This window comes from Diospyros lotus, chromosome 5 (assembly GCF_014633365.1).
Source record: "Diospyros lotus cultivar Yz01 chromosome 5, ASM1463336v1, whole genome shotgun sequence".
Taxonomy (NCBI): Eukaryota; Viridiplantae; Streptophyta; class Magnoliopsida; order Ericales; family Ebenaceae; genus Diospyros; species Diospyros lotus.
Genome location: NC_068342.1, coordinates 19,083,044 through 19,108,626, shown reverse-complemented (window position 1 = coordinate 19,108,626; position 25,583 = coordinate 19,083,044). Strand labels below are relative to the sequence as shown.

General features: G+C 33.7%; 2 protein-coding genes across 5 annotated transcripts; both read left to right on the top strand.

The window, feature by feature from the left end:
• The first annotated feature begins 986 nt into the window (after positions 1-986).
• LOC127802438 (MYB-like transcription factor ETC3) lies at positions 987-1,863 on the top strand. 4 transcript variants are annotated; one of them, XM_052338257.1, is made up of 3 exons: positions 987-1,295; positions 1,405-1,504; positions 1,573-1,863. In XM_052338257.1, the coding sequence occupies exons 1-3, from the start codon at positions 1,235-1,237 to the stop codon at positions 1,739-1,741; spliced, it is 330 nt and encodes a 109-aa protein (XP_052194217.1). In that variant the 5' UTR covers positions 987-1,234; the 3' UTR covers positions 1,742-1,863. The 4 variants fall into 4 exon arrangements, with proteins under 4 accessions (XP_052194217.1, XP_052194218.1, XP_052194219.1 ...); XM_052338258.1 differs by having other exon boundaries at positions 1,009-1,295; positions 1,411-1,504; XM_052338259.1 differs by having other exon boundaries at positions 1,038-1,295; positions 1,612-1,863.
• A 20,272-nt stretch (positions 1,864-22,135) lies between these two features.
• LOC127801110 (probable WRKY transcription factor 46) lies at positions 22,136-24,038 on the top strand. The gene is made up of 3 exons (XM_052335967.1): positions 22,136-22,599; positions 22,710-22,835; positions 22,944-24,038. The coding sequence occupies exons 1-3, from the start codon at positions 22,343-22,345 to the stop codon at positions 23,542-23,544; spliced, it is 984 nt and encodes a 327-aa protein (XP_052191927.1). The 5' UTR covers positions 22,136-22,342; the 3' UTR covers positions 23,545-24,038.
• The last annotated feature ends 1,545 nt before the right edge of the window (positions 24,039-25,583 follow it).

The window sequence follows — 25,583 nt, the reverse complement described above, 5'->3', positions numbered from 1 at the left end:
TTTGAAACTTTTAAGATAGGTAGTATTTAAGTTGGTTATAGCATTTAAGTTGGGTAATGTGTTTGGATAAATATATTTTTAAACTAATAGTTAATAGTTATGTATTTGGTTTGAAAGAACTGATAAATTATTAAAACTTGACAAAAAGATGAAAATAGACGTGTTATTAAATAATATAAATAAAAGATATAAAAATACTAATTTTTAATAAAATTAAATTATAAAATAATGTGTAATGATAAAATTTTACAAAAATTATATATAATTCTTAAAAAAATACTAATACAATATATATGTAACACACATATATATATACATATACATATACATATATACACCCAAAGACGTGGTCATGGGCTATGGAAGCGGCGGCCGACGGGTAATGAAGGCTAGAGGCGACAAACGAAGGAAGAAACAGTGGACGTGAGCGATGGAGGTTGGAAGCAGTAGCCAACGGCGACGGTACCGGCAGAGTTGAAGGCGATGGCCAATGGGGGTGTGGACGACGATGGGGAGGAGATGGCTGGACACTAAGGGCAACAACAATGGCTGACAGTAGGGGTGATGGCAATGGCCACGGTAGCGACCGAAAAGGCTAGGGCGACTGGCAGCGAGAGCTAGAGAGGTAGAGGTTGAAGAAGATGGGTATGACTGAAAATTAGTAAAATATATGAAGGTAATATGATAAAACACTTGGTCAACACAACTTATTTTATAGTAGCGTTATACAAAAGTTATCCCTTACCAACTTTTGTAAAATGTTGACGTAAGAGCTTTTAAGCTATTTATAAAAAAAAAAAAAAGAACGTTTAAACTGTATAACTTAAACGCTCTTATAACAAATCAAATATTTTAATCAAATAAGCTAAGTAACTTAAAAATTACATATCAACTTATAAGCGATTAAATCGCGTAGTCAAACTGGCACTTAAAAAGTTACTATTTGTCCTGCCGGAGCCTAAGTCCATATTGCACCATCATCCCAATTGAAGTGAGAGAGGCTGAGAGCCACAGTCTCCTTATCTGGACAAAATCCCCTTAAAAATTTCCTGCGTTACCCCGTGAGATCACGTGGGATGGGCAGCTGCGGCCTATATATATACTTTTCCACACGCACACACGCATTTCTCAGCGTATACTTGATAAGTCTTGGTTCCTTGTTACCTTTGATCAGTTCATATCAATTCATATATAGTTATTTAGATTATAAGCTTCTGTAGCTGTAGACCTCTCCATGGGCAAACCACGTCGCCGGAAGCCGCTTAAGATGAGCAGGAAGTGCTGTTGCTTCGAAGGTCGCCATACATGCAGCTTATATATATATGTATATATATTCCTTTGGATCTTTCATTTCTGGGTCATTAATTAATTTTGCCTCTTTTTTTTTCTCATTCTCTGATTAAGCTGCAGAGGCAGAGGTGAGCAGCAAAGAGTGGGAATTCATAAGGATGAGCCAACAAGAAGAGGATCTGATTTCCAGAATGCATAAGCTCGTCGGAGACAGGTAAAACTGACCATGATCTTCAGAGCATGTTTTTTGGGGATTAATGGGCGTTTTTAATTTAATCAAAGGTGGATGATGATGATGATGATGATGATGATGATGGTCAGGTGGACTCTGATAGCGAGTCGAATTCCGGGCCGGAAAGCCGAAGAGATAGAAAGGTTCTGGTTGATGAGATACGGGCAAGAGTTTGCGGGCAGGAGGAGACAATTAATGCTGCTCAACAACCCATCTTAATTAATTAATTAATGCATCCAACTCTACTCTCTCCCTAATCAATTATGCTTTATTTATCCCTTTTCTTCTTCTTGTTGTTGTTGTAATAAATATATAATAATATATTGAAATTCAGTGTACAATATATTGTATCATTCATCCCCATTCTCTGATTATTAGACAAAATTTATAAATAATTTTCACCTATATTTATAGGTGTAGTAGTATCCAAAAGTTTAAAAATTAATTAAAATTAGACCCAGAAAGGGTCTTAGTAGTAATTTGGTAAATTGCCAAGATCTCATGAGACATTTAGGAGAGCCAAAAAAAAAAAAAATTAGGCTAAAGTGATTGGTTGAAAATTGAAAAAATATGCTAATTTTGCTATGTGAAGGAGTTGATTTTGAGCAGAAAATTGAATCAAATCAAGTGAAATTCAGTCAAACTCAATACTGAATTTCATAGAGGGGTTTACAATGAATTAGTGGGACTTAAGTTTGTGGGAAGTTAGCTATAGTAGATTAAATTAAAAATTATTTGAACAAAATTGGTTGAAATGAATGACAACATAATTAATTGGAATATAAAGAAATCCAAATGAGACGTGACGAAAAAGCTTAGATATGTCACTTTATGCCAAAATTTCAAGTTAATGTAACGAGTTGACCAAATCTAGACAACCCCTCTGGCTCTGGAGGACATGATAGAGAACACGCTGGTACCTCTGACATTAACGTCAGACCACAGGCAGGCAAGTTAAGTACGATAATTAAGACAAAAATTTGCAGAAACAAATCATCAACGAAAATCAAGCATCATCAACACACCCACCCACTGGTCAATTCATTCAACAATCCGCCAATCTTATCTGAAATCTCTTGGATTCTGTGGCAGATGATTTGGAAATTTAAAATGATGAAGAAATTGTTCAGTCTTAATCCCTTGTCTGCGTTGCGTCAGATATTTCTTATCTTGCTTGTTAGGATATGAAAAAAGAATTGTAATTTTTCTGTTCTGTCTATTCTTTTGGCCAGTTGCCCAAATCTATATAGAGAGAATATACCTAAAAGCAGCTAAAAATATAACGTCAAACTTTCTAAAGAAAATTGATACTAAGAATACCCTAATCTTTTAAAAATAACTAAAAATATTGACTATATTCGATAACATAATCATCTAATACTCCTCCTCAAATTGGAGTATAAAGATCTTAAATGCCTAACTTGCCAAGCAAATAATCAAATTGCCTCTTCCCTAATGCCTTTGTGAAAATATCAACGAGCTGCTCAGAAGTATACATGTAAGCAGTGGCTATGTTACCGAACTGTATAGCATCACGCACGAAATGACAATCAACTTCAATATACTTCGTGTGTTCATGAAAGACAGGGTTTGCAGCGATGTAAAGCACAACCTGATTGTCACAATAAAGTCACATGGGTTGTGAATATATGACTCCAAGGGTTAACAATAAACCTTTCAACCATTTCAACTCACAGCTAGTGGTTACCATAGAACGATACTCAGCCTCTGCAGAAGACCGAGATATGACAAGCTATTTTTTCGTTTTCCAAGAGATGGGTGAATTACCCAACAACACAAAATAGTCGGTGAGAGATCGCCGAGTCAAAGGACAACTGGCCTAATCAGAATCATAGTATGCAAACAGTCAAAGATCGGTATCAGCGTGAAGGAGAATGCCTTGCCCCGAATGGCCTTTCAAGTATCGAAACACACGAAAAGCCACCCCCAATGTTCCACATGCAGGCTCTGCATAAACTGAGCCAAAATATGCACACAATAAGATAGCTCAGGGTGAGTGATAGTTAAATAGATTAAGCAACCTACAAGTCGCCGATAAGGCTCCGAATCCTTTATCACAGCGCTATCACAAAGAGCTAATCGATGATTTTGTTCCAATGGAAATCCAGCAGGTTTAGCACCCAATAAACCTACCTCAGAGATAATATCTAATGCATATTTACGTTGAAACAAGTAAATACCTTCGGAACTTCGGGCTACTTCAATACCCAAAAAATACTTTAACTCACCTAAGTCCTTCATATAGAAACACTTACTCAAATAATCTTTGAATTTCTGAACATCACAATGATCGTTTCCAGAAATAATCAAATCATCGACATAGACAAGCACATGCAAATGAGCATCGTTTCGTTGAAAAGTAAATAGAGAATAATCTGAATAAGATTGTCGAAAAAGCCATAACTTTTCAATGCCGAAGCTAGTTTAGAAAACCAATTTCAAGGTGCTTGTCGCAAACCATAGAGGGATTTTTGTAACTTGGGTACCTTATTAGGAGGATGACAAGAAAAGCTTGGGGGGTAATCGCATATACACCTCCTCAACGAGGTCACCGTGTAAGAAAGCATTATGCACGTTCATCTGATGCAACTCCCAATGCTTAGCAGCTACAACAACAAGAAATATCCGAATAGTAACCATCTTAGCCACCGGTGCAAATGTCTCATTGTAATCTATACCTTCAATCTGATTATTTCCAAGAATCACCAAGCGAGCCTTAAATCACTCTATCGACCCATCTGAATTGTATTTAATTCGGTAGACTCATTTGCATCCAATTGTTTTTTTCCCGGGTGGCAAAGTTTCTATCGTCCAAGTTCTATTATTCCCAAGAGCCTGGATTTCCTGGTACATAGCCTGTCTCCATCGTTCATCTTTCATTGCTTCAGAAAATGTATTGGGCTCACTTTCTCTAGCAATAGTTGCCAAGAAACATCTGTGTCGCAAAGAAAATTTATCACAATTCACATAGTGCGCTATAGGATAGGACGTACCTGAGGACTTGGATTGGTCAGATGAAACAGTAGAGAGCCCAAGGCAGCGAGTAGTATGAGTAATATAATCTTGGAGACGAGTGGGTGGTCTTCATTCTCTATACCCTCGCCCAAGTGAAGCTTCATCATTAGTTGAACCATTACTATTTCCCATATCATTGGAATGAACAGTTTGTTCGTTTGCCTCCATGTTGTCGGAAGGTATGCTTCCCCTGTCACTTGAAGGTACAATCCCCTTTTCTCCCGAAGAAACACTTCCCCTTTTGTCAACCCATGGGATGGCACTGCCCAAAACCTGATCATCATCATCTACAAAGGAAGAAAAATGAGCAATGAGATGTTATGGTTGAGTGCCACCAAAAGGTTCATTACTTGCATACAAGAATTTAGTTTCTAAAAATACCACATCTCTGGAAACAAAATAGTCTCCACTTTCAATATCATACACTCTCCATCCCTTCTTGCCAAAAGGGTACCTAAAATATGCACTGTCTATTTCTGCTAGCAAACTTGTCTTTATCGCGCACTTGATTATGGACATAACACAAACAACCAAAGGTTCGTATGTGTTTGTAAGAGGGAGAATGACCAAACAAAATCTCATACAGTGTCTTTCCACCCAAAAGAGAAGAAGGTGTTCGATTGATCAAGTAACCTGTTATCATCACACATTCTCCCTAGAAATTAATAGGTAGATGCGTCTGGAACCTTAATGCTCGCGCCACATTCAGAATATGACGATATTTCCTTTCTACACGCCCATTCTGTTGGGGACTACCAACACAAGAGGTCTGATGTATCATACCATGTTCAACAAAATAATCCTCCAAACAAGTAAATTCTATCCCATTATCAATTCTAACAATTTTCACCTGTTTACCAAATTGTCTTTGAGTCATGGAAAAGAAGTTTTTGAGAATTTGAGCCACCTCATTCTTTCTATGCAATAGATAAATCCACACAGCTCGTGAAAAATTATCAACAATGGTTAAGAAATAAATAGCACCACATGAAGCAGGAACTCTATACGCTTCCCACAAATCACAATGAATCGTTTCAAAACATTCAGTAGCTTTATTATCACTAGAAAAAAAATGTTTCTCTGGATTGTTTGGCCCTTAAACAAATCTCACAAATGGTATTCTGCATATTACTACTATTGCTACTACTCACGGAAGAAAGTAACTCAACTATCTTGCTGGATGGATGTCCCATGCGACGATGCCAAAGATCAAAAAATGCAGTCCTACTTGTCTTGTATGCATAAACTGGCGCCACTGCCTTGAGATAATAAAGCTCCTCACGTTGTTCACCAGCACCAATCAAGGTCCTTGAAATACAGTCTTGTATAACACACAACTTATTAGTGAATTGGACAGTACAATTTGACTTATCAAGTAACTGCGACATAGATATTAAATTTCAATTCAATTTTGGGACAAATAAAACATGTTTTAATTGCAATTGCAAGTTGGCACCGAATGTCACATTTCCCTCCTTCACTGCCATGGTTTGTTCTCCGTTTGGCAATCCCACAAGACATGCCTCTACGTCGTATACATCCATCAAGCATTCAAGGGTTCCCGTCATATGATGAGAAGCCCCTGTGTCAAGTATCCAATTTATATGAGTTTACTTACCAATCAATGTCTCGTTTTTACGTAATTTAGCAATGTAAACCATTGCTCGCTACTCAAGACACTAATCCTAACTCGATTAGCCTCTGTCATAATCATCTGTGAGCCTTCCGCCTTTCCTGCAGTTTAGGCAACATTGGCCCGTGTTGTTCCTCCTCGACCGCGACCAGCACTTGTAGCTTGTCCACCACGTCTGCGTCCTGTGCCTCGTCCCATTCCTCTTGGACGGTCACCCTACCAATCTGGGTAACCAATGATCTAAAAACAATTGTTAGGATCATGACTAAGACGCCCACAATGCATGCAAGTTACATTCTTATCCTTTGAATCCACACTACTCCCTCGTCCTCCTCACTTGGCTTGAAAAACAAAGCTCGTCGGGTTTCCTCGGTCCTCCTTTCCACGGGCTATACTTCAATGTCGTTCTTCTTGCACAATCATGGAATATACCCTATTCATGTTAGGGATTGGTTCCATACTCAAGATGTTGGATCGCACCGTGGTATACACAGAATCATCGAGTCCCGTCAAAAACTGATGAACCCTTTCATCTTCTCGTTTTCTTTCAAGTTGTCCCGTAATATTGCACTTGCATCCTTTGCATTGGAAAATAGGAATCTGATCATAATTTGCAAGTTCATCCCATATCATCTTCAATCTCCCATAATACGCCACAATTGCTTACCCTATTTGTTTACATCCAACAAGATCAGATTTCAACTATTGGACACGAGGTCCATTCCCAATGGAAAATCTCTGTCTAAGATCTTTCCACAAGTTTTTCACGTTCTCCATGTAGGTGATGGTAGAACGAAGCGTCGGTTTGATGGTATTGAACATCCATGCCACAAGCATAGAATTTACCGTCCACCAATCTTCGATTTCAGGTGAATCTTCAGCGAGTTTGAGCAAAGTGCCATCAACAAATCCAAGCTTCTTCTTGGCTCAGAGTGTGGTGCGCATAACTCATACCCACTCGTCATAATTCTCGCCCTTCAATCGGACATGAGTTAGTACCGTACCAGGACTATTCGATAGGTGCAGAAAGTATGTTGAAATCATCGCCTCCTTCCTGGAGTTATCAACGTTCATCGCCTCATTCTTCCGATCATTGGCCATGTTTAGTTTCTCTCTAGGGTTTTCCTAATCCAACCTGGCTCTGATACCATGTTAAGATATGGAAAAAGAATTTTGCTGTCTCTATTCTGTCTACCTCTTTGGCCAATTGCCCAAATCTATATATAGAGAATACAACCAAAAACATCTAAAAATATAACTTCTAACTTTCTAAAGATAACTGATACTAAGAATACCTTAATCTTCTAAAGACAACTAAGAATATTGACTATATTCGGCAACATAATCATCTAATATTGCTTGATACGAACGTGCCAACTCTCTCCCTATCGTATGTACAAAACCCCTCCCCCTGAACAGATATCCTCTGAATAATTTATTTAGATAATAATTTATAATAATATTTAAAAAATATAAAATTATATTTACATATGCATGTATGTATGTGGGATAGGGGGTTCTGTACGTGAGGAAGAGAGTTCTGTACATGCGGAAGGGCAAGGGTTGACACGCCTGTGTTAGACAAGATAAGAAATGTTCAACGTAGATAAAAGATCAAAATTGAGAAATTGTTAGAAGAGACAAAGGCCCTGTTTGTTGCAGCTTAAAAGCTGTAACTTCTAGCTTCAAAAAAGTTGGGATGTAGTGTTTGTTTTTTAACTTATAGAATTCTAACTTATAGCTTCTACTAGCTTTTAGAAGGGATAGAAGCTGGCTTTTTCAAAGTTGGGGTACCCCAGCTTTTACAACTTCTGCTTAAATAATTATATTTTTATGACAATTTTGCCCTTATTTTTAGCAAAGAATTACCCTCTTGTCTACGCAATCATGGGTTTTTCTTTTCCACCGCCATCTCCATTTTCAAATCTCTTCCTCTCTCTCGTCATCTTTCTCTCTCTCTATAATTTAATTAATTTTTTTATAACACTTGAAACTTATACATATACACTAATTAATTTTTAAATTATCATTCTATAACTACTAAGGGTATTATGGACAATTATACAAAAATAAGTTATTTTACAATTTATGGTATCAAACACCACAACTACTTAACTACAACTTCTAAGAAACTGCAGCAAACAGGTTCACAACTTATTCTAAGTTTTAGAAGCTATAATCTAAGAAACTATAAGTTATAATTTCTTTAATTAAACTGCAACAAATAGGCCCAAAGAAGAGACTAACAGTACACACTAAATAGAAAGTAAAATACAAATGCAACTAAATGAGTTAAGAAATACAAGAAATAATAGAAATATTGTGAAATTCAAAGAGATCAAGTAAAAAAAAAAGCAAGAATGGTGCACGGCGACGTGGCGACGCGATCGTTGTGTGTACAAGACACCAAAAATCGGCTATAAAAGCCAATGAATTTCTTCAGAACTAGAAGTACGAGCTAGAGAAGAAGAGAGACAGGGAGAAAAAAAAGGAGAGAAAACTGATGGTTTTTGTGTCTGAAAAACCAGCCCGGTGACCCAGTTAATCGGAGAAGACCAACAGGAGGCTGTTCCGGCAGATTTTAGCTTTATTCCGACTTCGAGGGTCGGTTCCAACAGTTGGAGAAGGCTCAGGCTTGACCATCAGCGGTTTTGAGCACCAACAATAGCCTCAAGGCTTCCCCAGAAGGTCGCCGATTGCGAAGTAGCTTGCCGGAGAAAATGGGGGAGGCATGAGCAATTTTGAATTTTTCACCCCAAACCTTCTGTTTTATTATAGTTTTATCCGAATAGATTTAAAAAATGACGTTTTTGCCTTCATGCTTTGTTCAAATTTTACCGAACCCTGCAAGATATTATTTATTGCATATGTGACCACTTATTTGACATTTAATGCATATTTGACTTCATGAAATTGCTTATTATCCCTAAATTATTGATATCTTAACGCATAGCTTAAAAGTTTTGTATTAAATGTATTAAATCCCGATTTAATATTATTAAACACAGGTACTTGCCCATGTCATTTTCTTTATGATCTATTGTTTTTAAGAAAAAGAGATTTTATTTCATTATCAATGGGTAATTGAGTTTTTAACTTGAATAGTTGTTCGTGTTCAATTAATAAGTGAATTAACATTTTGCAACCCTTTGATCATAAGGGCATGGATAGATAGATCATGAGTATGAATACGTATAAAAAATGATTTTCAGAGTTTCACTAAGTGTTTTCATGACTTATCTATTATTTGACATATTGGGTACTTTAAGTATTTCCTAGAAAAATGAGAATGTTCAAGAGTAAAGGTAATGTCTCCTTATTTAATAATTGACTCTTTTTAAATACATGTGGTTTGTAATAGTTATTTTTTTATTTTTTTGAAAGTTTTTGATATGATATGTATAGCGACATGAACACTTTATTCTTAATATCTAGTATTAGCATGTTCAATTTCATTAGCATGTTCAATTTCGATTATTAGATTTGACTCCGAAACCATGTATATCATGCCCGATTCAATTAAAAAAAAAGGTAATAAATTGTATTAAATAACTTATATGCATATATATATATAAAGCCTTTATTTAAAAAAAATAACACGTTCGATAAAACTTAGTGTTACAATAACTTATACAATATTTTAAATTATTTCAACACATAAAGTAATAAAATATACCACTTTAGTTTGATGTTGAGAAATGTAAGATTAAAAAAAAAAAAAAGGGTATAATTAGGTTAAGTTTCTAAGTTTGAAAAAAATGTCTAATTTGAGATTTTTGGTTTCTAAAATTTAATAATATTAATATATAATTAGATTGTATATAGGATGTGAATAAAGAACCTTACCCTCTCACTTCGTTTGTACCCAATAAATATTTTAAATACTTCACTTATACTATTTTGTAATTATTTTTTATTAAAAATATTACTTAAATGCTTAAGAATGACACTTGGCATGACACTCTTATATTGATATATTATATTATGTGTCTAATCAATGCAAATATATAATACATTAATAGAAAAGTGTCATTTTAAATATTGTTGCTGAATGTCTAATTAAGTAATATTTTTTGTTTTTTAATACTAAATTTTACCTGTAAAAAAGAATTTTGACATACAGTTATTAAATAGCCATAATTATTAGGATTACCATCCTTGCGCGATCCCCTGTCGTTCGTGCCCTTGATTTCGATAGAGGAGGTAAATCGCAAGTAGAAACTTTATTTTACTGCGCAAGGCAAGAAATCGACCCTACAATTTATTGGTGTAAATTTTAACTTATTATTGTAGGGGTAGCCATAACTATTGCTATATATATATATATATATATATATAGGGTTTAAGAAGTAAGCATACAATGATTATCCTTTGTGTGTTTAGATAGATAAGGAAAGATGTTGGTATAATTTGGTTTGTGAATTAATTTTATTTTATTTTATTGGATAAGCAAACAATAATTGAATTAATAACTAATCCAAAATAAATTTATCTTACTATTACATTAAATCTTATTTTTATTTAAATTTTACCTGAAAACTGAATACCTTTTCTAATCACCATCAGATAAATCTTTATTTAAAATATTATTCATTTTAATATTATATATCCGTTACAGTAATTAAGCAAACAGTGAAAATAAAAAGATTTAATGAGTATATATATAAACTAACTACAGATATTTATTTTTGTATTTTTGTGGGAGTAATTTAATGAGTATTTGCATTGTGGTCAATGCTCAAAATAGTCTAAATGTCAGATTGGACCTCAATTTGATTTAGAGTGGACTTAAAAGATTGGACCTACCCAATGGCTCAATACAGATAACCAAACTTGTATCAAGGGTGTCGGTCTTAAGATCGCACCCATAATTAATTCCCTTGACTCATTTGGAGGATCACATTCGACTATTCTTGTGGCATCATCTGACTTATATTGATTCTATAGTCCGCCTATATAAGGACATAGGGTATAAGAGTTTAGTTATGATATTTATTATAATATTAATTATATTATTTCTAAATATAATAATTAACTTAAGAATTGAAAGATTCATCGAGAGAGTAGACCCAATTCTATTTTTGCAAGAGTTAGTTCGAGACACAATCAATCATATATAATTAAAAAATACTCGAAGAGAGTACAACTCTATCTTGAAACAAGTAGTGATCGGCTTCTAAACCTCATTGCATATAATTATATATAAACTAATTACAAAAATTTATTTTTATATTTTAATACAAATATAAAAAATTCTTTATAGAAAATTAATATGAAGATATTATCTCCCATTTAGTTGTAGTATTTGCATATATTTTTTATGTGTCGATTGTGTTGAAAAGTAATCAATAAAAGGTTTTTGTTGATTAACTATTTAATGTCATTGAGATTGTAAAATCATGTTTAAGAGTGGTCATATTATTGTACGATGCATAAAGATAATTTTATAAAACTCATAAAGTGTGACATTATGTAACAATTACTTCAAAAAATTAATTAATTGGGTATTAAGGATAAAAAAAATTCAATGATAATTATGTGCTTGTGTTACTCAATTTGTTGTATGTTTTATTGCATATATTTTGAATTTTTTTTGTTGTGAAATAATTGTAATAAGATAGTAAAATTCAATGCTAATAATTAGTGCTCTTATGCTCACAAAACTTTATTCTTGGTGTTTAAAGTTTACTAAAAATTAGCAAAATCTATTCATGATGAGACCTTTGCCCAGGGGGAATGTTATAAGTCACTGCATTTATTGTTGTTTAAGCTTCATAGCATATAAAGTTCTGATTATACATATTATCTGGACCCTTGAAAAGAAGCTTTCAAATAAACCATTTTGATTGCTCATTACTACTCACTAGTGCGTTAATAATCTCTTTTTGTAAATGTTCTTTCCAATACATGATGTACTAATTTTGGTTCTAAATCTATTTAATTAGGAGATACCATTGAAGGTCTCTTTGGGAGGAAGAGAGTTCATATAAAGTGAAGTCAACATTTGTTCCAATAACAGAGAATATGCTCAAAAGTGAAAGTTGTGGGGACTTTAGATCCAAGGACTATTGAGTGTCTATTTATGTTTATAGCTTGTGTCAACTCATCATAAAACTTATGAGTTTACATGGACATAAATTAAAAAAAAAAAACCCCATCTAGTGTTTTAGGAGAGTTAATTTTGAAGGAAATTCTAAAATAGTTAAATTCAAATATAAGATTAATTAATTACTCAATCATTTATGACTAAAGCTTGTTCCTTCCGGCCCAATGGGATTGATTAGATTGGTTGTGATGGCAGCGGAATGCCACGATCCAGCGACGACCTTGTGGTGGGATAATTGGCACCTGCAAATACTCTAACGCTTAAGTTAGTGAGGAATCAAAATGTTAGAGTATAAGTAAGGTTTGAAAAGAACATTTCTTATCCTGTGATCAGTTTGGTTTATATAGAGATGAGGGTGTCTTGTGTATTACTGGCTATTGTGGGAGGATAGAGGGCCGAGATGCATGATAGTGATAGGGATCATCCTTGAGAATTCGAAATTTGGCGAAGATTACTAGTTGATAAGAGTCAGCATACGAGTTGTTCGAGATTGATAAAATCCGTTACTGTCGTGAGGATCTCGGCCTAGATGGAAAGATTATTTGAACTTCTTAGGCCGATATCTAGTTTGGGGGTTGGGCTCGATCCCAAACTGTGGGCCCCCGGCCCAATGGATTAGTATGGTCCAAAGCCCCCCGATCGAATGTTCGAAAAGGCGAGCATCCGAGCTCGGAGTAAGGTCGAGATGGTGATAACGCTCGATTGCCTTGACGTTGGACCGAGCTTGCTGGAACCGACCTGGCTAAGACAAAGCTTAATTTTATGGTTAATTGCTTAGAATCAAACTAAAGCAAATGGTGGTGATATTATGATTTGTCTCAAACAATGGTCCATTGTAGTTGAATATTTTTCAGAAATTTAGCAAATCAGTTTGATGGTGATTTCATATATTGATAAATCGAAATAAAACTAACCAACAACTAGGATTTTTTCTTGAATGAAAAATGCAAATTTAATCTTGTACATTGATATATCTATATTTGTTGCTATAGATACTTTGCAATAATATAATATTGCTCGTTTCACTTCTTTTCTCTTGCATATCTATCTCTATCATATGATCCTTTTTAATTGACACATGTCAAGGATTATTCTCTTGAAAGAAATTCCTTATTAACTAACTAAAGTGGTTGGCAAAATGCTTCTATATATGCTCATGTTCTATCTTCTTATAGTTCACACTCGTAACACATTATAACACATTTTATTCGCATTATATATAGGACACACCAATATGTACTTGTGACCTTCCAGCTTCTTCTTTTAATCTCTTCTAATCTATCTTATATGTCAATTTACATCCATAATGGAAGGATAATCAGTGCTTTTCCACTTCTAAGACATGAGATCTCATGTAGTATGAGATCTAAACCCTAATCCACTAACTCCTGAACCTTCCACGCACTATCTATCAAATAGAAACTGTCAGACTAGTTAAGAAGTTTGATGTATGTTGCAATATTCTTCTTTTATTGCATATAACACTAATATTAATTATTAATGACAACAAAACCTTTCATGAACTTTTAATGTCATTGAGAACACAGTACAAGCTATACATATTTTATTTTAGTCGCTTTGTTTTTTGGGTGTGTGACTTTTTAGATTTATTGCAAATATCAATAAGGAAATATCAAACTCATTTGATGTCAATGGACCTCTTTATCTATTTTGAGAATCTCTCAATCTTCTCAAAATGTCTTGATGATTTTGAATGAGGTCTAGCAATATATCAAGATAATCTAAATGACAATGAAGTCAATTTATAGTGAACCTATTTCATTAACAATTATTGTGTAATTTAATCTTTCCATTAATAAAAGTCTTGACTAAGCGAGAGTCATGGATTAATAAAATTATTGACTCAATTCCATGTGATAGAACTTAGTTGGAGTGATAATATGACATATTGAAAACTCTTTTTCAACTATTCATGCCTTAGGCAAGGACTTCTTCGATCACAAACGAACAAATGACTGCATAGAACGTCGTGAGACCTCACAACGAAGGTAATGGGTCTTATTTGGCAAACACCCATGTCTCTGTATATCAATCAAATGAGACGACACAATTAACATTCTTATCTCACAATTGGATGAGTCTACATTACTTGTAAATCTCACACACTAATACATAAGTTAATTGTGTTGCTTCAAGTCAGAGCATCAGTTAGACGATTTCAACTAATAACAAATCATTAAATTTAATACTTTTAACCATGTGATTTGTTATCAACGTTATATTGTTCGATGTGTTGTTCAACCAACAATCATCTACTTGTGTATTTTAAGCATGCCATGATTTGTGACATGTGACTCATAGCGTTTTTATCATTTATATCTCATATTAATTAAAGTTTTATATCTCATATTAATTAAAGTAGTAAGCTTTCGTGCTAGTCCATATTTGCTTGCTCAAAGTCTTGATTCAAAAATACTAAAGATTAAAAACAATTTAAAATTTCTTTACCCAAGAATTTTGTCATCATATTCTTAATCACATAAAAATAAGATATTTAACAAGAAATTTAAGGATTCATTCATAAAAAATTAAAGAGCCGTGTATGAAGATAAAAGTCATTTATTAAATACAAAAATACATAAAAAATTTACCGATTTAGATTTCATCTAAATCTAAAAAATAACATATACATATATACAACACGTATACATACATATAATATGTATATATCTATATATATGTAACTTTATATTATAGGTGAGTATGTGCATTATACATACGTGCAAAATAGGTATATATGTAAATATAGATACATATATGTTCATGTATATATATATATACAAGTAAATATGTAACTACGTACGTGTGCGTAGTATATTACGTCTATATATATATATATCTATATACACTTATATATATGTGTGTGCATATAAAAGCATATATATATATATTGTACATATATAAATATTGTATGTATATGCATATATATTTGTACGTATATAATTAGGACTACTGTCATGTTATTAAATAGTCTTTTCAAAATAAGTAATAGATTGGCAATGGATCAGAGTATGACAGCCATGCGCTATGGCGTCAGTGTGCTGATTCGACATGACGTCTAGACAGGTCGTAGACACTTCATCAACATTAACCAATGGTTGAGATCAACGAGATTACGAACGGAAGAGGCACAGAAAGTTCAAAACGATTAAATTCAAATAAGGCTTAGCTAATATATAATAAGAGTTGGTGTGGTATTTACATTTACATTATTGTAGAGGAAATAGGATATAGGACAAAGAAGAAGTCAATTTTGTTATGAATGGCAAGAGTGAAGATTGTCCGGGTGAAAGCCCAGAAAAAGCCTAAAAAAAAAAAGAAAAAAGAAAAGAAGATTGTTTTGGTAAATTGTTATGCATGACAAACATGATGGATGGTTCCCATCCAAAATCAAAAAGTAAATCAAAAAGTTGGACTAAGCCAACGTACGTACGTATGGGAAAATCTTGTCTACAAAATATAAAAACAGATTGTTTTCTTGATGTTATTAATTTAATTAGCCCTTTGATTATTGAAAAGTGGAATTAATCCAACTCTATTTATTATTATTCCTTCATGCTTATAATATTCAGGAAATGACATCTTGACTTGGTCAAAACTCAAGATCCCACTCCAAATATTCCAAGAGTTAGTTTGTTTGCATTTGAGATTAACAAAAAAATCTAGATTGAAGATTGAAGATTGGACCGAATAAGGACGCACCAAACCGATTTAGTTTGATCCTATTAAAATAATTTTACAGCAGCCATATATAGCATATATATGGCAGCAATAATCTGCTATATATATATATATATATACACAACAACTTCATTATTAGAAAATTAAAACAATATATAATACCTACATCATTTATATTTTTTAAAGAAGAAATATTTTAAATAATAAAAAATGTAATATTTAAAATCCCTTTAATCAGACTAATTAAGACACACGCACACACACGTAGGATGTTACAGAAAATTTAAACTAACTGCAACGAAAAGGATGCAGCATCAGCATGGATGTATCATCCGACGGACGGGACAGGGAGAATTTCGAGGAAATAAAAGCAAGTGGTGGGTAGGTAGTGGGTCCGAAACATAGACAAATTAAGCTCCTTCCTTCCTTCCTTCCTTCTTCATCTTCATGCCTATGCCTATGCCTTTGCCTTGGCGCAGCAATCCATCGTTTTCCTTTTTTTTTTCCCATGCACCTGGCCATACGCGTTTTCTTTCTATGGTTTGTTTTGTATTTCTAACTTAACTTTTTTCTGGGCTTACAACATTAATTATAACTAGCAAGTGGTGGCAGCCCCCAGCCCCAACACAACGCAAATCTCACAGATTTTGGTTCAGATACTGTTGTTGTGTCATGTGGTATATTATGGATTTTGATTGGATTTTGTATTTCTCCTTCGGCTTCCGCGGCTTAATTATTCATGACCGTAGTAGTAGTAGTAGTAGTAGACTTGTTCAAAGCTCCACCCACGCGTTTTCTCTCTCTCTCTCTTTCTTTCTTTCTTTCTCCCTCCACTCCTTCATTTTCTTTCTACTAATTGTATTCTTTTGTGCCTAGCTAGCTAGCTAGTCGTCAACTCCCTGCTTTTATTTTCCTTTCTCATTTCTTTCAAGTTTTAATATATATTACTACTTCTTATTGCAATGGTGAGGCGGCTTTCCTTCGTTTAATTAATTGTGACTTGAGTCATGGCTTCAACTTATTTGATTGAATTTTTTAAACAAAATAATAATTATACATAAGATAAGAGGGCATTTTACGTACAAAATATTTTTTTTTTTGCATAAATAATAAAATATATAATTATGAATTATTGGAATCATTAATCTCTGTTAATCTCACTCACTGAAATTATTGTATTTTATACTTTTGCTTTTGACTTTGATTAATTTAAAAGAGGTAAAAAAAAGATGATTCGAACCATTTTAATTAATCATTGCCAAACTTGATAAGACTCAAACCATCTTTAATTATTAAGTAATTTACACTATTACTTATATAATAATATTCTTACGTTTCACACTCAACACCCAATACTCCACACCACAGGGGTCACCAACCATATACATGGGTTCGCGACAAAACTATATTCAACTAGCTTTCTCTGAACCAATACTTAAAAACAATTGCAAGGCCCCATACATTTATGATTGGAATAGGGAGATTTGATAAACAATCTGCTCCTTATCATACGATTGAATATGTAGGTGTAGCTGGGTTAGGCAGGTGTGAGTGGGACCATGACCATCCAAGTGCAACCCATCTCTCTCTCTCTCTCTCTCTCTCTATATATATATATATATATATATTTAAATATTTCTTAATCATAGCTTAAGTGTACCAATCGCGCTACAGTTACGTGGTACGGATGGCATAGCATATTTAATTGTGTGTATATATATATATATATTAATAGACTTTTGGCCACAACATTGCGTAGTATAATGGTTCTTATTCTCACTCTTATATTCTTCTTTTTATAAATAAACAATAAGGAAAAAATACCCACATTAAAGAATGTAAAAAAATTCGAATATATGGCCTCATATTTATTATGAGAAATGATTCATCATTTAACTATTTTTTTTAATTTATATTAAATTATTATAAATTATACATATTAAATAAACCCATAAAAATTTGATAACAATAGTTTTTTTATTTGTTGAGTGAGAAATCATAATTTTTTATTTAAAAAATTTAGGAAATTCATTAAATTTTGAAACGTAAATTTTAAGTTAATTTAAATAGATTTTAATATTTTAATAATTAATATATTAAAATTTGATAAGTAATATTGAATAAAGCAGTGACAGTATAATACAACCGACTTGAGAAATCCTCTCAATTAATATAGCATTGTCTAATAAAAAGATGTTTGTTTGTTACCACTTACCAGGTGTGAAAGGGTAGGGCGCGTCCATGCAATAAATAGACTTGGATAGTGATGGATGGCCACCTCCCCAATTTACTACGGGAAATTAATGGAAAGCCTCACAGGTCACAATGGTGAACGGTGATGTAACATGACCATTCCTTCACATTAATATTGATTTTGTCACTTATAACAAACACTATATCTTGTTATTTTTTATTGAATAATGTTAAAAATTATGATCGATAATGATATGATTAGTTATGTGTCACATTTTTATTGATAAAAATAATAAACAGAAGGGATAATATCACATGATCTCCTTAACCTCTTCAAATAAGAAGACAATACGTGAGTCTTAACATTATTCTTTTTAGGATTGAGACACGTTATTCCTCTCCATTGACATTGAAATTTTGGTATTGTTATTTTATGTGATATTTAAAATTAATAATCAAATATTTATTCACAATTATATATTGTATTTTTAATAAGCATAAATTAATAATTAATATCTCACCATTAATATTGATCTTAAAATATAACCATAAATTTTGTAATAAGCTGCACTAATAAAATAAATAGAGAGGGAGAGCCAAAAAAAAAAAAAAACCCCAAAATTACATTGCTAAAAATGGTATTAAGGATTTAACTAATAAATGGGTTTTGTTATGCCATGAGAGATGCACATATTTGATATTTGAGTGAGTGAATGAATTATGACTGGTGTTGTTAATAATATAAAATTAAAATGTTAATCATATATATGCATCAAGAGTAAAATTTTAAAGTTCCCTTATCCTCGTAGATTTTCCCCAGCATTGTAACTTTGGACAATTTCTTAGGCGTAAAAGGTGAAATCTCTCACCTTAAGAGCTCTTCACACATTATTTTATGTATGTGGGAGAGGTTAATCAAGATACACGGCAGTGCACCAGGTAGGAGGCACAGTGCATGGTGCCCCACAAGGAGCCACCCCCATAGGAGGGTGAAACTCCCACACTGGGATTGTCATGACTCGAACTTGTATTTTTTGGTGCAATCTACTACTTGAGAACCAACCGTACTACGCCAGTGGAACAACTTTGGACAATTTCTAAACTATAAAGAAATGCATCAAAGAGAAAGTGAGTTGTGTGTTTTAAAACTATTTGATTTGATAAAGATTTGTACATATACTATTTTGATTTTTTGAAAAAATAATATTGTACGCATAAAATGCTAAGTGTTTGAAATATAAAAATCAAATACAAGAGTTTGAAATAAAATTTATTGAAATAAAAATTAAAATAAATAATACAACATACAAAATTTATAATGGTTCAGTGTAGCCCGACCTACTCTACTAACTTTGTTCTTGGCCAAGAATTTTCAAAATCTACTAAAGAGTGTTAATTTAAAAAGAGCAATAGTATCCTCTCTAACTTTTACAAGGTTCAATAATGACCTTTCATAGTTTTTTCACACACTCAACTGTGATTTTTTGTTAGCTTTTATAAAGTTAAGTTATAACTTTATTGAGATAAAAAAGAAATAAGCAACAGAGATAATAGCTCTCAAACAAATGTGGAGCAAAAGCACGCATAATAAAGTACCCTCAAAGAAATATGAAATAAAGAAGAAGATCGAGGATTAACAATACAGACCAATAGAATTAAAGGATAGAGAAAGCTCTGTTTTCTCTCTAGTAATGAAGTACCCGAAGGAACATAACCTCAGAAATTAGTGGCTTTCAACTTTCAACTCCTTTCTTTTGCTTCATTTTCTTTCTCATTCTACTCAAAAGAATTTCATCAAAAAGTGTGTAACTTCATTCTCCGGCATGCCTGGCTATTTATAACTTTAGGTTCTTCAATGCACTGTTTCAATTTACCTAGAGGATAAAACCTTCAAACTTTTGAAAGTGTTACTCGATTAAACATTTTTATTACTCAAGTAAAAATAGAACTTTACTCGACTGCATTCTTTTCTTAGTCAATTAATAAATCAAATACAAAAATTCACACTTTATCTAGTAAATTTTACTCGACTAAGACAATAATTTACTTGAATAAGATAGAAATTGTTCGATTAAACATAACCTCTTAGTCGACCATTGTTCAAGTATAAAGACTTGATATTTTTCTCACAAATTATTACTCGATTATAAAATCTGGTTAGTCGACTAAAGATTGAGTTTGCTTGATTAATATTTCCTTTTAGTTAACTAATGATACAAATACAGAGATTATCATTTTATCTGAGATTTATTACTTTATTAAAGGTCATAGCTACTCGATTAAGGAATAACAATATTCGAGTAAAATATTTACTCAGTCGATTAAGAGTACAAATAAAAAGACTTGTCATTTTATCCATGCCTTATTTAATTAATGAGTATGATTAATTGATTAGTGTATCACTTAGTCGATTATCATTCTAATTACTTGATTAAAGTTTTTCAGTAAAATACTCAAGTAAAACAAGCATATAATCGATTAATTTTTTTGAATATTAGGTGTTACTCGAATACAAATATTAAATTACTTGAGTAATATTTGAAGGTTAGCTATAGCTGACTTTCCCAAATATATATACCCGATTAATTTTGAACTTTACTCGAGTAAGAGATGTATTACTCAATTGATGAACAAACTTACAAGTATAACAATCTACTTCTAGTTTTGAGCATATGTTTATTATGTGAAAGCTTATCACTAAAGTTTTGCTTAGATTTTAGGGTAAATAGAAAAAAAAACCCAAACATTTTCACAAATTTGTAAATTTATTAAAATGTTTCAATTTTTGTAAATTGTATCCCAATTGACTCAATTGGGTTCAATTTTATCTAACGCCTGCATGAAATTAATTTGAGAGACACGTGTCATTGTTGACATGACAAGACACCTATCATAAAAATAAATATAAGAGTGAAACTTACATGTATAATTTTATTTTTTATTTTTTTTTCATATGTGTACATGTTGGTCTCCACTCATATATTTTTTATGACATGTGGCATACCACATCAACAATGACACATGTCTCTTAAATTGATTTCAGCTGTTAGATAAAATTACACTCAATTAAGTCAATTGTGATATAGTTGACAAAATTAAAATATTTTGATAAATTTATAAATTGACAAAAAGATTTAGTTTTTTTTTTTTTTTTTTTTTTTGTGGTGTGGCTATTTGCCCTAGATTTTGTTATCAAACCATAACTTAACACAAACTTTATAGTTAGAAGAAGAAGAAGAACCTAATTAACGATCACAAATCTGCATTACCGCTTCTAATTTTGCTAATTGCATATTCAAATATTGTTTGGAGACTCCGTCGTAATAATCTGCTAATGATAATTTTAAGTAAAAACAGTAGATATGTTAATTTGAAACAGAAATAAATAAATATAGTAAGATTATGATGACGAAATTGCAATAGTTGGTGAAGGAAGCAAAGCCACGGGGAGACAAAGGGTGCAGCGTCTGGAGCCATTGGCCAATGAGGAGGCAGCGTAAGCAAAGGGTTGAACACTTGGACTGGCCGTTGTCCCCTAGCAGCAGCAGCAGCAGTGTAGCATTGGCAACGCGGAAGAAAGTTTGAAGATTCTCGGTCTCTTCCTCTTTTCTGACCTCCCTTCCCCTTCCCCTTCCCCTTCCCCTTCCCTCAGTTTCCTGGAAAATTCTGTCTTCGGCCCTAAGAAATAAAATCCCACAAATTTCTGAAAGAGACTAAAGACACCACGTGGGTCCCCTTAAATCCCTTTTGAATTGGTCAGAAAATGGGAAAAATTCCACATCTCCTCTTCTTATCTATCGTTGGATCATTGCCTTGGCATCCCCAATTCAGTGTCTTCCTTTTTATTATTTCACATTTTTCAAATATATTCTCCCCAAAAGTGAATAACTGGAAAAGCGACATTTCTTTGGTCCAAAAAATCATGATTTTGCCTGGCCTTTTGCTCCCACTATATATTTCCTTTCTATCCCCCATCTTGGAGCATGTGAACTTTCACACTTTCCCTCCCCTTATGCCGATAACCTGAAACCCAAAAATCCTCCCAATTCAAAGCCCAAAACTTGTTCATCAAATCAAACCCAGTGATCTGACTCACCCATTTGCAATTCGATTTGATTAATCCTGCAATCAATCTTCCTGAAGCTTCCGAATGGAGAAGACTCTGATCAATGAGTTAACCAGAGGGATGGAGCTCACGGAGCAGCTCAAAACGCAGTTCGACACTTTTGCATCTCCCGAATCATGCGAACTGCTAATTCGGAAGATCATTTCCTCGTACGACAAGGCTTTATCAGTGCTGAATTTGGGTGATTCGGTCGACCAAGTCCTTGCTGGCCGTAGCCAAAGCACCGAGGATTCTGAGCCATCTCTCAAGGACCAATACTGCTCGAATGTCTACAAGAAGAGGTGGGTTTAGGCCAAGGCCTCTCTCTTTCTTTCTCTCTCTCTCTCTCGTCATTTTCTTTGTGGATGTGAGTTTGGGGCTAAACTGGGTTTGCGCAAACTTGGACTTGCAGAAAGACACTGCCCCAGTGGACTAAAGAGGTGAAGCTTTGCTCAGAAACAGGGCAAGGTTCTCTGGACGATGGCTTTAGCTGGAGAAAATATGGCCAGAAGGTTATCTTGGGAGCCAATTTTCCAAGGTGAGAAGTGGAAACTGGAAACCTTCATTAGATATCGAAAGCTTAGTAGCCAAACTTATTTGGTGTACGTGGTTTATGGATTACTGACGAGGTGTTGTGGTGATGCAGAGCCTACTATCGGTGCACTCATCAACATGGACGAGGCTGCTTGGCAAGAAAGCATGTCCAGAGATCAGATGAAGATCCTTCAATCTTCAAGGTTATATATCGTGGAAGGCACACCTGTAATCAGACTCGCCAAGTAACCCCTTCTTCAACCTCAAGTGGGATTGAATTCCCGGAACAGATGAGTGGCCCTTCCTCCCGGCCAATCTTCGATGGCGAAAACTCCGGCCAGTCGCAAGACTTGTTCTTCAACTACGAGACAGCCCTTGCACTTAAAACTGAAGAGATGAATCCCTCCTTTTCGTTTCCTTGCTCGCTAATCCAACCGGATAACATGGAATCCAATGTCTTCGCAGAATTTCTCAAGGAGAATGACTTTATATCTGCAGAGCCATCGGAGTCTGCTTTCTATAGAGTGTTGCCAGACCAAATGGATGACTTCAGATTGGGTCAAAACTGGCAGCACTCGGAATCTGATGGTAATGAGACAATTTCAGCTCCGGGTTCGGTCACCAATTCTCCGATGGGGAACTTGGATTTCACGCTGGATCAAGTCGATTTTGACCCGAATTTCCCATTCGACACTTGTGAACTCTTCTCCTAAATCCCAGGAGATCCTTTTTCCACCGAAGTTCCAAATAAAACACACACACACACACACACACACAAAAAGAAAAGGAAAAAAAGAAAAGAAGAAAAAAAGACGGGGGGGTGGGAGGTAGTGGTTCGTCCTTGGCAATTTTTGATCCTAGAAGCCGGTGACTGGACAACGACGCCGCTCGTCACTGTCTATTTTTATCGGCCGACAGAGAGATGTTTTCTTTTAGGAAGTAGTCACTAGTGGAGAAAGACAGTATTATATATATATATATATAAATATATATGCTGTAGTTTCTCTGTTGTTTGTTGAGTAATTCATTATATCTAGGCAGCTCCCTACTTTCAGTTGGAAGAATAACATAACCTCTCTTGTAACACACACACACACTCAATCGAGGAGAAGAGGTGTTGTCAATAGGATTTTACCAATGCCATGTGAGTTTGTTGATATATTGACAATAATAATTTATGCTAAGCCATCCCTAGCAGTTTTCTTGTCGTTGATGAGATTCCATTGTTGCTTCTCTCTCTCTCTCCCTCAATCTCGATCTTGTTATTGGTTTGTAAAATTGGTACTCTCGTTCGAATAAATAATAAATTTATTAATTAAACATATTACCGTTAAATTATTTGAACCTTGTAAAAAAATAAAATAATCAAAAGGTGTATGACAATCTTTACGTAAATATTCTGATATTTAAATTAAATACTAAAAACTTGAATATTATATTAAAATTAGTATTAGAGACGTACTATTTTTTAAAATGAGCGGTTATCTATTTATAGAAAAATATAAAATTTTTCGAGAACTACTAAAATTATGATTTTTACGAATAATATTTATTTTAACATTTCAAAATTCATTAGAATTATAAATCTTATAGTTAATGTCAATCCTTTTTGCAAAAATCTTGGAGAGATTTTAGAATATTAGAGTTATCTTGTTTATGTTTTATTTGAGATCTCCCTAATTAAAAAAAAAAATTACACATGATGAGTTTCAAGATTTTATAGTCTCCCAAGACATGTTACAGTCTTTGAGTGAGTGTAAAAGTCTCCGAATACAACTTTTGAGAGATTTGATAGTCTCTTAGAGATAGCCTAATCTTCGAGAGACCATATCTCCCAAAATCTTGTGTTTGATTTTTGAGAGATTGTGTTCTTAGATTGGTATTTTCAATTTTTATTTTTTTAGCCCAAAAATTGTTTTCGTCTTTTGGGCTCTTTTTTTTTTTTTTTTTTTTTGTCTTGTAGTGAAATTTTGCCAATGACATATCCTTCAATTTTCAAAATTCAAAGAGATTGAATGCCATGGTTGTTGTCTGATTTGAGGTTTCTTTTTATTTTTTTTTTCTCTCTCTTCTCTCGTGATGTTTCATCGACGTTAATAAACTAACGGGCTTCTATAGTGTTTTAAAATCTTACGTGATGGGATTTTAAACGCCCCAAACCCCGTCAAAAGGTTTGAAACCCAAATTTATCTTGATGTGTCCGATCTAGGTGAAGTTGGGTGACCTATAAAGTCTAAGGGTAGGTTAAAAGTAAAAAAAAAAAAAATTGATTAGTATACTTTAAAAAAATCTCAAATATAATTTACAGGAGTCACTCTAATTAGTATTAAGACAGACGCACACTTAGGCATGGGTGTCCGAGTAGAGGGACACCCACCCTCACTCAGAAGACCTATACTGACAAAGCTGGATTTATGATCCGTCGTATGGACGGATTGTTGCCAGATTTGATGCCCAGCAGCGAAGGCCTTTAATCTAAACATGCGACTGATACATTAAAAAATTCATTGGATGGATAAATAAAACACAAAACAGGAAGAGGAGCAGATTGAATTCACCCAAATAAAGAAAGAAAGAAAGAAATAAAGAAATTAGTTACGTTACCACCTTGTGTTTCACGAAGAAATAAAAATCTCCCTCCGTACGGCTACAGAAAACGCGTCCTTTTGTGAGGCAAAGTTAATCCCAAGGGTCACCATCTCATCCATCCGCTCCTCAAAAGTCAAACAAATTCATCCAAATTCTTCTACAT

Excerpts from the sequence above, each read along its gene's own strand:
- LOC127802438 (XM_052338257.1), top strand. The coding sequence starts at position 1,235 with ATGGGCAAACCACGTCGCCGGAAGCCGCTTAAGATGAGCAGGAAGTGC. Across the intron at positions 1,296-1,404 it reads GAAGTGCTGTTGCTTCGAAG|CTGCAGAGGCAGAGGTGAGC; the intron begins GTCGCCATACAT and ends TCTCTGATTAAG. Across the intron at positions 1,505-1,572 it reads CATAAGCTCGTCGGAGACAG|GTGGATGATGATGATGATGA; the intron begins GTAAAACTGACC and ends ATTTAATCAAAG.
- LOC127801110 (XM_052335967.1), top strand. The coding sequence starts at position 22,343 with ATGGAGAAGACTCTGATCAATGAGTTAACCAGAGGGATGGAGCTCACG. Across the intron at positions 22,600-22,709 it reads TCGAATGTCTACAAGAAGAG|AAAGACACTGCCCCAGTGGA; the intron begins GTGGGTTTAGGC and ends TTGGACTTGCAG. Across the intron at positions 22,836-22,943 it reads TTGGGAGCCAATTTTCCAAG|AGCCTACTATCGGTGCACTC; the intron begins GTGAGAAGTGGA and ends GTGGTGATGCAG.